Below are 14,040 nucleotides of genomic sequence, written 5' to 3'. Positions count from 1 at the left end.
CATGTATATGGGGCGGTGTAATTATGTTCTAGTTGTGATGACTGAAGTGCAGCAGTGATTAGCTACATCAGAGGCGATTTATGTTCAGCAGTCACTTGGTTTGGACTTCCAGAGTTGCCACTCCTCCCTCTCTGTCACTCGCTCTCTTCCATCCCTGGATCTCCAGCTTACCTCGGCTCTGGAGACATAGCGTGCCTCTAGTCACATCCCTAGAGCAAACTTCTTCCAGCCCCACCTTTTAATCGCGTGTTCTCCTTCATTAGTTGAAGTCCCAGATCACGTTAGTATGTCTCAAGTTTCAGATTGTCCCAAAACTACGACCTCTACAGCCAGTCTCTAAACCAATCTGTTCTTCGTTCAGGTCCCATAGCTAGACTGCACTAGCCCTTCTTTACACCAAACTGAGATCTGATCTTTTAACCACACAAACCCTTCTTTTCAGCCTCATCATAAATCTAATCATCAGTCCTCTAGAGTCACTTGCCCCAGGCCCGTTCCAGCCTTTCTAAGCCAAACTTTGGAGCAAACATGTTTTGTTTTTTTCCTGTTCTCCATCCTGAAACCATAACTGTAGATTCCACTTATTCTCCATTCAGCTTCACTCACAAACCTAACCTCAAGTAAGTTGCAGGTGTGGACTAAACCTTACCATATTTTAGCCACATCTCTAAATCAAATCATGCCTCATTACAGAACACACTCCAAAACAAACTCCTCATCCTGTAGCTTAATCCATGACTGAGACTAGCCCCACAAGCCTCAACTTAAGCCTTACCCTCCAGCTGCACATGCAAATAGTCTAGGACCAATGGCAGGAGACAGTCTGCGCCCCTCTCTACTAGTACTCTAAGAGTACTACGCTTTTAACACACCCTAAGTGACTCCTGTGTCCTCACTCTGAGCCAGTGGGTCAGCACAGACCAGCCCTAACAGCATGACTGCCTGTCTGAGGAATGCCATGTCATGGAACAGATGGAGCTCCACAGTCAATAGAGCTGCATGCATTACCCAGCCCTATGTACGAAGGTATGTGCCACGCTTTGCGTGTGCATGTATGTGATTTGCATTGTGTCACTGTTCTCGATGCACTTTGCATCCTTTGCCCCCCGTCTTTACATTCTTTCCAAAACACAACAAGCAGCAATGAGACAAAGAAAGATACACCCTTGGAAGAAAACTTTGAAAATGATGCAAACACGCCCAAAAGGCACGATTCCCCACATGGTGTGATGCAATGGAGAGATAATGCAGAAAATCCTGGAGATGCATGGAAATATTGGCCTCTGCACACAAGCTGAGGTTGGCTAAAACTAAAACAATCCCATGAACCAATAAGTTACTACTTTCAGTTCAATCAATAACACATTATCTCATTCACCTTGCCACTAAAGATCAAATAAAGCGGATTTCCAGACCACAAATGCTGTAATAGGGTGGTTATAACACCTATAGATCATCAATACAACAATAAAGTTGGAGTTTTTCTTAAATTTTTAGAGCATTATCTGGAGACTCCTGCACAATTAGACAACCTGTGCGCACGCAGTTGGCGTGAAAGAGTCGATCAGAGTCCAGGCACAGTGTAGTTGTGGTCTTTGGTGATGGATCACAGCTGTGAGCTGTTATCATAAAGACCAAGGCTGCCACATTTCATTCATTTCACATATATGGGCCCGCTGGCGAGGTCCATATCAGAGCGGTGCCCTTCCAATGAAACATTAAATCAGCTCCCAAACTATTTACATCAAGAATTTAAACGCACGCTGAGTGGATGGCTCCATTCTTGGTTGTGGGTCCAGTCGTTATGGAGACATTACCGGATTGCTAAATAAGGCTGGAAGTGTCAGTAAATCGGGATGCCAGATTGGACGCGAATCCAGTGAACTCACCCAAGAGAACGACGGATGATCGGCTCCCCGCTCCTCCTCCTCTGTGTAAATCCAGGACCCCGGACACAAATAAATTAGCCCTGTACGAGAATCAGGCGGAATGTGTAATTTCACAAAAATCCCCTCTTCATCCGCACTACCAAAGCGATGGAGTGGAGGCGACGTGGAGCCGCAAACCAACCTGGTCGACGTAGGCTACACACACACGCACACACACATAAACACGCAGGCACAATTTTTTTTAAAAAATTAAAAAAGCAGGGAGTCTGTCTTATTCGTGCAATCAAAGCGATATTTCCCCAAAAAGGCACCGACTCGGGGTTTCGGGAGGGGGGGCTGATTTCGGTGGAATCGGTGTAGTAATCTCGGATGCTTTGGTTGTTGACTGTGCACTTACTGGGCTGCTTCCCCCGGCTCCACCCGCTAACCCAGCCTTCCCAGTGCGCCCATTGGCACAGACGGCCGGACATGCAAATCTACTCTTCCCATTGATGTTTTCCAGAAAAGAAAAAAAAGGACAGCGTTGTGGTTCTGTTGCTCTACTGCGCCACCGTGCGGCATCTAACCTGCTGTGATTCACGGTTTACTAAAGCCCTGTTTTAAGAAAGTCCCCGTGCCTCCCTAAAACACAGGTGTCAAACATAAGGCTCGGGGGCCAGAATCGGCCGACAAAGACTCCAGTCCAGCCCACTTTTAGCTTCATTGTCAGTGAATGAATGTGAATTATGTCTGGGCAGTGAGCTACCAGAACGTTTTTCTGTCATTTTACAAATGTGTTTATTTGTTCTGACAGATGTCTTTCATTTACTACAACTGCATTTCTTTTTCATGTACAACGACTGATACCCACTGTTGAAATTACACTTCTTTTTCTTGTATTAAATGCAATTAAATGTTTAGTTAAATTACTTTACACTGACAGAAGGGGGAGGTTTGCTGGTTCGGCCCACTTAACATCAAAGTGGGCTGTATGTGGCCCACAAGTTTGATATCTCCGCCCTAAGAGGACACCCGCCCATTTTAGCAAGGCACAAAATTTTAACTATATTTTGCAAATGTAGTTAAATTAACACTGAATTTCTCCAAGATTACAAGCACTTTCTCTTCAAAGATTTTTAAGGACACAGTATTTTACATATTGTGAAGCAATGATGTAGAAAGTTCGTAGATTGTTCAATGTTAAAAAGTCCATACTGAACACATGGCTGCTTTATTAGTTACACTTTCCTAGCACCAGATCAGACCCTCCTTCAGAACTTCTTTCATTTTTTGTAGCACAGATTCAGCAAAGTCGTGAAAACAGATGTTAGCCCTTTACGATGTTCACAGATGTTGGTCCATATTGACATGACAGCATCACACAGTTGCTGCATATTTGTCAGCTGGAAGCTCTCACTCTCAATGGTGCACTGTTGGATTGAGATCTGGTGACTACAGATTAAACTGACTGTCAGGTTCAAGAAACCAGTTTGAGATGATTTAAACTTTGTGACAAGGTGCGGGATCATGCTGGAAGCAGCCATTAGAAGATGGGTACACTGTAGCCACAAAGGAATGATCCTGGACATGGAGCCTATAATCTAAATGTCACAACAGAAACAGAGACTCATCAGACCAGGCGATTTTTTCCAAGCTTTTTTTGTCCAGTTTTGGTGAGCTTGTGGGAATTGTTCCCTCAGTTTCCTGTTCTCAGCTAACAGGAGTGGCAGCCGGTGTTTGTAAGTGTTAAGCGTGTATTTTTCTGGCGATATACTTCACAAACTACATCACACACAGCTGTGATGAATACTGTGCTGCAAACAGTGCTCAGATTGTATACAAACATGTTGCTGGAGCTTGTCAAAAACCATTTTCAACATCATATTCTAGAAGAAAAACATACCAGTAAGTCTGCAATAGCCTGATTAAAACTGGTCTGATTAAAACTAGTGACAAAGGTGGCAGTAATTCTGACTATTACATATGTGGGTAGGTATTTTATAAGTGAATCATATATTACATCCTACTTAATGTTGGAGAGGAGAAAGTTTGAAACTGCTTCCATCATAGTCAGTTTTCACCAAAACTGCTACTCACTCTTTGTCTTTACACACAAACAAAATGTAAACAGTGACACCTTCAATGACAATACGTTTTCACATACGCACCACATTTAACACTTCATAAACGGGTTGGTTCTGGTAGAAATCACCTCACACCGGTCCAATGTTGAGCCTCAGTGAAAGGGCTGAGACCAAGAAAAAAAAAGGCTAACTGAAGCCAGCTGCTTCTTACACGCAGAGAAGCACTTCAACTTTCCATTGCGTGAAACTACAAGAGAAGAATGTGCTTTTTCTTCTCTGTACATGTGCAGCGGCCCATTTCCAAGACTCAGGAAAATAAACTTGATTCCAATGCAGAGTGCAGGAACGAGCAGACCTCGCTGTAGGAGCAGCTCAGCAGCTGTACTGTGCAGGACGTCGCGGAGCTCAGTGGAAGGACTCAAAGCCCCCTCCTCAATCTCTCTCTCTCCATCAGGTTTTTATAATGCCAGTGAAGGCCCAATACTTCTGCTCCCATGATTGTGTGAGAGCCTTGCAGGCAGCTGCGTAGTGCTCTAATGGCTTGGTCGCAGACTAAACTGGCAGCACTGCCTTGGAACGAAAATAGTTCCTGGAAAACACAGCTCCATCAATGCCACCATTAGCTCAAATCTAACATTGTTTCAGCTCAACTACTATTATTACGCGTAACTGTCAATACAAGACCATTGCAGGAAAACGGTGAGGTCAAACATGGCCTCCGGTCACTGACATTTCCCAAAACAGGTCTAAATGTGAAACGGAAAGATCAATAGGGTGTGGAAGAATCATTTGTTTGTAGACACCTGCCAGTAAAGCTCACTTTGTGACAAACAAACAAACAATACTGTTTCAGATTTTATTTCATTACAAAAGTAAAACATGCAGAGCACACTGCCTTCTAAAGATACAGTGCAGGTATTTGCAATAAATAAGCATGAAAAAGAGCTGACGGTACTTCATGTTATGGAGTTTTATGCCAAGTGCACTTTATAATGCAAGGCCATTATTTTGTAGGGTCCATTAGACTGTCTTCTCTAATTAATCTGATAATCTGGTCATCTCAGCTGGCAGCCATCACATTTAGGTGAAAGCTTTATTCACCAACTCATCAGCAAGCACAAAATGCCTTCTATAAAAACAGGACTCGGCAGTTGGCAGCGTCTGTGATTCAGTGCAGGGGCAGTATCATCACCCCCAAGATAGAAGATACTCGCTCCACTTAAAAATAAGGTGGAGCTCGCAGGCAAACCCAGCTGAAGCTGGGAGGACAAACAGAACATGCAGCTCTCCTTGCTTTGTGTGTTTACTTTTACAAAATCTAATCAGAAAGCCTGCACTTCTCTGTGATCAGGTCATTGTTTAATTTCTATCTGTACATAAAAGTAAAGGTCACACCAAAATGTTGTGTTTGGACATCCTTAACAACATCCTCACACTGATGTGAGTGACGCGTAGCAGCAAAAGTCATTTGTGGTCTTTGTTAGAGCACGCTGGCAAAGTCTGTTATTACTGACACGATGTACGTCCAATCCAGTGGCTCCACTTGTGGAGTTAAGTGTGACTCTTTTCTGTCTCTGTACTCCTGAGCCACTCTGAGAAAGGCAAATTAAGAAACTTGTCTCAGAACTGCTAAGCCCTAGCCTGCGCTGCATGCCCGGCCTGCCTACGCTGCATGTAGGCGTGGTACACATCGAGGAACATGTCCTTGCACGGTATTTTCGCCTTCAGCTTGGAGCAGATGAGGAAGGAGCCGGCCATCTTGCGGTGGAGGGAGTAGGTCTCCTCAGGTGGAGGGGTGAGGCGGTGGCGGAGCATGACCGGGATGAGGCTCTGAACGCGCTGAGTAGTGCTCTGAGTGCCGAAGTCGAAGGGCTCGGCGGATGCGAAGGCTTCACCGAGAATCATCACCGCTTCCACGTGAGCATCTGCGAAGGCCTGTCGTGGAGCAGGAAGAAGAATTACAGCAGGCATGTTAATGTCAGAGCATTAAGTATGCATGATATCTTGGACTGTATATATAATTACATGAGTTTTCTTTAACTGAGTCATATTTCATATAATAAATGACACTTTAATAGCACACATAGGCTGATACACGCCAAAAGTACTTGCTTGTCTGCCTTTACACGTATCTGAACTTGAGTGACATCTCATTATAAATCCATAGGGTTTAATAAGCCATATTCCACAATTAAGAGTGTGCTTATGGGAATTTTTGACCATTCTTCCAGAAGCACATTTGTGAGATCAGACACGGATGTTGGACAAGAAGACCTGGCTAACAGTCTTCAATATCTATCGGGTTGAGGTCAAGCCAGTCAAGTTCTTCCACACCAAACTCACTCATCTGTGTCTTTAAGGACCTGCTTTGTGCACTGGTGTGCAGCTTCATGGCTGAGTTGCTTTCATTACCATTAACTTCCACTTTGTTAAATATCACAAACAGCTGACTGTGGAATATTTAGCAGAGAGGAAATTTCACGGCTGGACTTGTCGCACACGTGGCATCCTATGACAGTACCACGCTGGAATTTGCTGAGCCATTATTTCTTAAATGTTTGTAGAAGCAGTCTGCATGCCCAGGTGCTTGACCTTATACACCTGTGGCCATGAAAGTAGTTTAGATCTCCTCTTCAAGATCTTCTTCTTGTGCACCTCTGCTGTAATTTTAAGACTGTGTGTAAAATCCACTGTTTCCCTTTGCAACATCTGCTCAAGCGTGTCAAAACAATGATGCTTCAACTTGAGGGGGACCGAGGAGCAAGGAGTCAAATCAGGTGAGTAAAGATTCCAATCGTGTGACCACAAAACTCCTGTTATTTCAGGGTGCTGTTTGCCAGCAAACAACAGCTTAAGTTTTTTCTGCTTAATTTCCTCCCACGCTCCTGACCTGAAGCGCTGCCTTTGGGCTACAACACTGTGGACGACTCCTGCTTGGTCTCTGGGTTGTAACCAGAGAAATGACTGTCATTAGCAGTTTGATACAGAAGAGATGAAATAGCAGAAGGGCAACCTTAAATGTTTAGAACTGGACTTCCACAGAGCAGCAACTCTGCAAGCAGTCCTCAGGTGCATGACAAGAGACCCTTTAACTTGTAATGAGTCAAGGTTATAAACCAGGTAAGCATCATGTTGCATTTATCTACTGAAAACAAAAGGGAACATAGTGAAACGGGGTAAGAGCATAAGGGCTGTGCGCTGCAGTGAAACAGTGCTGAATGCAAACAAACTGAGAACACAAAAGAGACAAAAACAGATCAAGCATATCAAAAATAAGCAGCAGCAGCGACTAAAATAAAACTACCTTGGCCTCGAAGCCCGTCAGGAATTTCAGGTCCTTGGATTTGGAAAGAACGGTGGCTCGATCGCCGACAGAAGCTGCATAAATCACCTGAGCACACAACACAATCTTGTTTATTTACAGAGCTCCACTTTCAGGCTGAATGTGTGCACATGCATGCGACTGTTCACAATCTCGCTTTGTTTTTTTTTTTGCCTTGGCTGACACAAAATTTAACCAAAGGCTCCGACGTTAAATTATTGAGAGAAACCTTGATGCATAAATCATGTTGCGAGGTTGACTGCGGGCAGATTTATCATACCTGTATGTAGTCGTCTGTGAAGGATTCTGGGTAGCTTCTGCACGCTCCAAAATCCAAAAGAACAACCTAAAGACAAGAGTGAAATGAATCTGCTGTATTTGACATCCCTATTAACATTTAACATTGGTTTAAACATGGCATGACTGCCCCACCTTGTTGGTGTCTGAGTTGTAGAAGAAGTTGGCCCAGTTTGGATCCGTCTGCATGAATCTGAACTCAAACAGCTCCCTGAGACACAGCTGCAGGATGCTGGAACAGATCTGAAGTGGAGAGAAGAGGCTTGTGTTCACCATCATGCTGTCATTTAACAATGTGACATTTCCTTCCACCCTTTGGATCCTATCCTGTGTAGCCTTCTCATGGTGCTGTGATTCCCTGCCACACTGTGTCCACTCTGTCTAAAATTTGTTGCCTTATCTCAGCTCTGAAACACATATTTCCACAGTGACACAGAGTATCACTTCCACACTGCACTGTAGGTGCTGCTGAATAATTTACCACCAAGTCATTTTGTTCTGAGAGATTTATATGAATCTGCACTTGTCAAGAGTACAACACATGTCAAAACTTATGATTAAATTGCTTTAAATTTTGTTACCAATTACGAATGGAAGGTGAAGACCTCGCAAACTCTACGCATATTTAAATTTAGACTTGGCGACAGGGTAAGTCTTTAATAAAAGCCTCGTATGGGGGCAGAGCTATCCGATCTGCTCCTGCTCATCAGAGGCTTTCAGCTCTAATTGGTTCCTACAATTAGAGCTCCAGACTGTCATGGACCTCTAATTGCAGGCTTCCCAGCCCAGGACTGCCCCGTGGATGATTTTCACTGAGTCTTCTGTAAAATTGGATGACCTTTACTTCACTATGCATGTTTTAAACTGAAGCATCTTAATGTGATTTTCTTTTCTTTCTTTTTTTTTTAACCCAGTTGAGCATCACCACCACAATAACATCCCCTTGTATTCCAGCGCAGTTCAAACCCTAGCACCTAGACATCTGACAAATGAATGAAATTCACCTAACTGTTGAAGTAAAACACACCTGGTTCCTGGTCTCCTGGTCCAGCTCTACGCACATGTCCAGTGGGACGCCCTGCACCAGTTCCATGGCGAGCACCCTCTGGCCTGACAGCTCATCAATCACCTCGGGGACTTGGAAAAACTCATCTCCCTCCAGCAGTGATCTAAAGGCCGAGGTACGAGAGAGAGCAAGAAAAAAACTAACAAAAAAAACAACTTAATGATTTATGATTAGGTTATTTGCAAAATGGAAAATATGCAAAACCCAAAATATACAAAACCAATCTCAAATCACACGCAAAGACAGTTAAAATTAACTATACCATAACTGCCTGCATTATAATTAAGTAAAGATTACCAAGAAATGCTAAATGTGATGCTTGATTTACTAATTACACTTGAAATATATATAATCTGCCACCTCTACTGGTATACTGTACATTATAAAAAAACAATACATCAGCTAGATGTGTACCCAGACAGCTTAGGTTGAATGTATATGTTCTGTGGCAGCTAACAGGACATAAGTATTAAGAATCCACCCTGTAACGTCAGTGTAGCTCAAACGGTACACAGCAGCACAACACCGGCCTGGGTTCAACAGAAACCTACCTGAACTTCTTGGCACATTGTGCTTCCCTCTTATAGTCACACTCCCATGCCAGTTCTCTCTGTAGAACCTCCAAGCTGCTGTCTGCAAACAGACCTGTGGAAAAATAAATGGTGCAAAGAAAACACACAGACCATGTCATCTTCTAACAGAGCAGGGTAGCTTCTGTCTAAAAATAATTCATATACTGCATGAGTATGTAGCAGGGAGAACACAGAAACAAAATCAACATCAGGTTGTAGGCATTGCATTAAAAGTGTATTTTGGTATACTGGTGGGCTATAGGTAAAAGAAAATCCAGGCATTATTCAAGCTAAGCCTTGGGTTACCATTTTTTTTTTATTTAGAGTGTTAATTGGGACAAAAATGAATTAATCCAATAGGGAGCGAGTAATCCCACAGGGCAACAGTCTGTGTCAGAGTTAAAATGTGAGTATTTGCCACCAACAAGCTACGATTGTCTTTGTAAGTGTCTGACAACATTGAAAAGGATCCCCAAAGAGTGTGCCTAACATTCAATATGAGTGTCAGTGTGAAAGCTCAGGGGAGGCACGGAGCTGCAGTGCAAACATGGGTGAGAAATGGAGAGAGATGTTTGGTGAAAGAGTGCAATGCGTACAGTTACCACAAAGAAAATAAACAACTGTAGCTGCACAAAGAAAACTACAGTCACAAAAACGCTACGCATACTGAAGCTTTAGCAAGTCACAAACGCTACTTGCTTTAGCAAGTGTTGCTGCCACTGGATGAAATGCGAAGAGCTTGCTCCGCGCAGCAAACAGCTCCCATTTACAGATTTTATTTTTATCAGCCGTGTAATTCCCTTCCTGACTTCTCGGTGTGTGGATCAATTTGTTTTTGCATCTGACATTTTCTGATCTAGCAACCATTCTATTGAACACTAGGATGTGCATGGCTTTACAGATTATTTCTGCAGATTGCTGAAAAAAATAAAAACACTGAGCCATAAAACTCATCCTGTTTGCTGCAAAGGTTTTTGAGTGGGATATCTACTGCCAGCCAAACTGAAGAAGTAGTCTTAAGAAAAAAAAAAGCAGGGAGCAAAAAAAGACCTGCCACAGATGGAGCTGTGCTCATGTCAAGTTATTCATTTGATCTGGCATTAAAGCGTGACGAGAGCGCAACTGACAAAAATAAGCACTTTTACTCTGACATGGAGAGATGTCCCCAGGGATCTAATTATTCTCTCCCATCACATATTCTGTCATCTCTCCACTGTGGGTTAATAAAATAAAAGCTTAAAATCCAGCGTGGTCACTCAACTGGTTGCACCAATTATGCTCTGTAGCTACTACAAGCCATTATGCACCTATAATAACGGTGTCAGCAATCACTTAAACAACACAACTTTGAAAAGGTTTGTGGAAAGCCCTCAAACAGGTAAGTTGAAAACCACATAAACTACATAAATAAACTAATTACTTATTATTTTAGACAATTAATAAATAAATATGCAAATTCTTTATTAATAATGAAAGAATTATTACTGTCTGAAACAAGCCTCTCTTGGATAAAAAGCTAGTTTGACCTGCATCTATAGCACCACCTTGTGGTCTTAAATAGTGGAGACACTGGTTATGATTTACACATGGGTGAAAGTCATAGTATAAAAACTTGCAATGTACAGTTGTTTTAAGATTACAAATAAATAAATAAATGAATAAAAATCAAAATTTCTTATTGACTAAATACATCTTGCTGATTTTGAATCTGCTCTGAGGAAAGTCAGACACAAAAAGGACACTACAGAGTCCTGTAGTTGTTACCTTCTGGCAGAGCCACGCTCATTTTCAGTACTGCCATCAGGTTGTCTATGTCGCTGCGGATGCTCTCTGCCACACCAGGGTACTGAGAAGAATAAGTGACAAACAGACGGTCGAGTCCAATGCAGAGAGTGAAACGCAGACTGCGCAAGTGTGTCGATAAGCTTCTACCTGGATCTTCATGGCGATTTCTCTACCATCTTTTAAAACCCCGTGGTGGACTTGGCCAATAGAAGCTGCAGCGAATGGCTTGTCCTCAAAGGATGAGAGCTTTTCTCGCCAGCCTGGCCCCAGATCCTCCTCCAGAACTTTCTATACAGTCAGAAACACAGATTGCAGCACTGTCATACATCACACTGGGTAACGCTGAAGATCCCGAGCTATAGCACATGTAAGAAAAAGGCTTAAATAAGGTGTTTGGCAACCACGTGCTGCTACAACAGCACTGATCCGACATGAAGGACAGCGCACAATAACAAGCATCAAAACACCAAAAAGTGTAGTGAATAATGTTCTTACTGTAGAGATATTTGTACATAGGGCTTCCTGAAAAGCTCAACTTTTTATTACAACAATATAGGCATTTACAAAATATCCAAATGGCCTTTTATGATAAGAAAATAAAAGGCCAAACTGGTGCTGTCGTGTCTACACATTAATCTTTTTGCATAGTAGGTGAAAACTATATGAAATCATCAGAAAATAAAAGCAATGAATACATAGCTGAAGTAGTTGTAAATCCAGTTCCATAACAAGATACTGCATCCAAATAATTGTCCGTCTTTCTGTGTTAGACCTGTAATAGACTGGTGTACTGGTTTAGAGAATGCTCTACCTCTTTCCCTGTAACAGCTAGGATAGGCTCCAGCCTCCTACAACCCTGAATTGCATAAGTGGTTAAGGAAACGGATGGATGGGTATTGTTTGAAATCCATTTATGAGTGCCTATGGAGAGTTAAAGAAGTAGATGCTGTAGAGGGTAAACCAGCCACAATGCAGGAGTGGTTATAGGCTCAAAAACAATCATGTTTTTAAGAGACCTGAGCAACTGAGATGCACAAGATATTTAACAGGCAACAGTGTCACCCGCTATGCATGACAGGATACATGTCAGGATGAGGTTCAGACTTGTGGCGCATTCAAAGTGACGTATAAATAGAATTACTTGTCGTCCAGTAAGAATCCTGTTATGGAAAGGCAAACAGGATGCTCATTCAGACATAAAGCCACTTTGTTTAGATACTGTCAGAAATTACTGGAAAGGAATGTGCTGCAGTGGTTTGAATCACAATTATGTAATAATCTCCAGTTTGTTCATGTAAATGGGCAGTTGTCGTCACACACTGTGGTTAATTATGGAGTTCCACAGGGTTCTGTGCCAAGACTGATTTTATTCACATTGTACATGGTTCCTTCAGGCTGTATCGTTAGAAGGCACAGCATGCATTTCATTGCTAGGCAGATAGATGATACCCAGCTCTATCTATCCATGAAGCCAGATAACAAAACAATTAGTTAAACTGCAGAAATGTCTTAAAGACATAAAGACCTGGATGACCTCCAGTTTCTGTTAGGATCATTGGTTTTTAGAATCTTGGTTTTGCGTTTGTAATTTCTTTAGACTACATTATTCTTTGTTTTTTTTAGATTCTCTAATGTTTTATTTGGCTCTCTTGTATTTTGTTGTGAGTTTTCTTTAGCATTTATTATAACCTTTGTAGTGTCTGCTTATATTCTGGCTCTTCTTATTGGTTTTGGAACATTTCATTATTATCTTTTTGTGATCCCTTTGTTTCCCCAGTCAGCCCCCCCATGTCTGTCCGCTCTGCATGTGTTAGTCAGTTTCTGTACAAGATGATTCCTGTTTTACTGTGATAGTCTCTTGTCTCGTGTGCGTTATGTTCAGTCTAACTTCCCTTGTCTTGTTATTCATGATTTCCCGCCCGGAAGTGTCTCCACTTCCCCTAATCACCCTCCTGCTTATAGACAGTATCTGTCTCCCTCTGTCCTTCGTCAGTGTACTGTTCATTTCATTTCCCTGGTGTAGTCCGTTTCCTGGTCTTCGTTCCCTAGCATCTCAGCTCCTTAGTGAGTTTCATTTGGCTTAGTTTTGTGTTTTGCCTCATGAGATTTTTAACAGCTCAATAAAGGACTCGCCTTTTTAAAAACTGCCACCTGCCTGTGTTGCACCTTGGGTCCTCACACATCATATTCTGACAATTTCCTGCTTCTAAGATTAGATAAAACTGGTCGTAGCAGATGGCTGCCCCTTCCCGAGCCTGGTTCTACCAGAGGTTTCTTCCACTTAAAGGGGGGGGGGGGTTCCTTTCCACTGTCGCCAACTACTTGCTCATGGTAGGGTCACCCTATTGTTGGGGTTTTCTCTCTATTATTATACGGTCTTTCCCCTTACAGTCTTGAGGAGACTGTTGTTTTCATTTCAAGCTTTGCAAATAAAACGGAATTGAAATAATTGTGTGAAAATAGCTGAAGAGCCAGTAACAGGTCTTGGGCTTACAGTCATCTGCCATGTGGGCATGAAGTCTGCACTCTGTCGGACCCTCTCAAAGATCTTCTGCAGTTGGGGGTTGATAAAGGAGTTGTCTGAAGAGAAAAAGCCACTGTCAGAGAAATCCTGTGAGGACATCTAAAGAGCATTTTGCGTGCAGCCCGTGTTACAGCGTGTACCTTGTATGCTGAGCATCTGGCCTATCTTGAGAGCAGCTCCACGGACCTTACACAGAGTGCTGACTATTCTCTCAGCATTGGCCTCTGACAGGAAGGGAGAGTCGAGCAGGGAGCTTACATCTGTAAACAGAAGTAGTATTAGTAATGATATTAGGTGCAACATATTAAGAGTATCATAGCATGACAGAAGTCATTTATTTCATTTAAACTGCTGCATGTAAATAAGCTCTGGCCTTAAACTGAGACAACTGTGGATAGTGGAGCATAAAAGCTGAGCAGTGGTACATCATCAAGCACTGCTCATTTAACACATATTACAGGGAGTGCAGAATTATTAGGCAAATGAGTATTTTGTCCACATCATCCTCTCCATGCATGTTGT

General features: G+C 42.6%; 2 protein-coding genes across 2 annotated transcripts in view; both read right to left on the bottom strand.

The window, feature by feature from the left end:
• The window catches only part of numbl (NUMB like endocytic adaptor protein), a 65,364-nt gene extending 63,067 nt beyond the window's left edge, over nucleotides 1-2,297 (bottom strand). The window contains exon 1 of the mRNA XM_013915561.1: nucleotides 1,890-2,297. The gene's annotated coding sequence lies outside the window, so the exon portion shown is untranslated. The remainder of the gene's footprint in view (nucleotides 1-1,889) is intronic.
• Nucleotides 2,298-4,789: 2,492 nt separating this feature from the next.
• The window catches only part of coq8b (coenzyme Q8B), a 19,784-nt gene continuing 10,533 nt past the window's right edge, over nucleotides 4,790-14,040 (bottom strand). The window contains exons 5-14 of the mRNA XM_005751724.1: nucleotides 13,659-13,778; nucleotides 13,489-13,574; nucleotides 11,142-11,282; nucleotides 10,974-11,055; nucleotides 9,189-9,282; nucleotides 8,599-8,740; nucleotides 7,707-7,814; nucleotides 7,555-7,620; nucleotides 7,257-7,343; nucleotides 4,790-5,887 (exon numbers count right to left, since the gene is read on the bottom strand). Coding sequence (XP_005751781.1) covers nucleotides 5,582-5,887; nucleotides 7,257-7,343; nucleotides 7,555-7,620; nucleotides 7,707-7,814; nucleotides 8,599-8,740; nucleotides 9,189-9,282; nucleotides 10,974-11,055; nucleotides 11,142-11,282; nucleotides 13,489-13,574; nucleotides 13,659-13,778 — 1,232 coding nt within the window. The 3' untranslated portion in view covers nucleotides 4,790-5,581. The remainder of the gene's footprint in view (nucleotides 5,888-7,256; nucleotides 7,344-7,554; nucleotides 7,621-7,706; nucleotides 7,815-8,598; nucleotides 8,741-9,188; nucleotides 9,283-10,973; nucleotides 11,056-11,141; nucleotides 11,283-13,488; nucleotides 13,575-13,658; nucleotides 13,779-14,040) is intronic.

This window comes from Pundamilia nyererei, unplaced genomic scaffold, assembly GCF_000239375.1.
Source record: "Pundamilia nyererei isolate P.nyererei 1_Seehausen unplaced genomic scaffold, PunNye1.0 scaffold00323, whole genome shotgun sequence".
NCBI classification, from domain to species: Eukaryota; Metazoa; Chordata; class Actinopteri; order Cichliformes; family Cichlidae; genus Pundamilia; species Pundamilia nyererei.
This window is presented reverse-complemented; position numbering and strand designations above follow the sequence as displayed.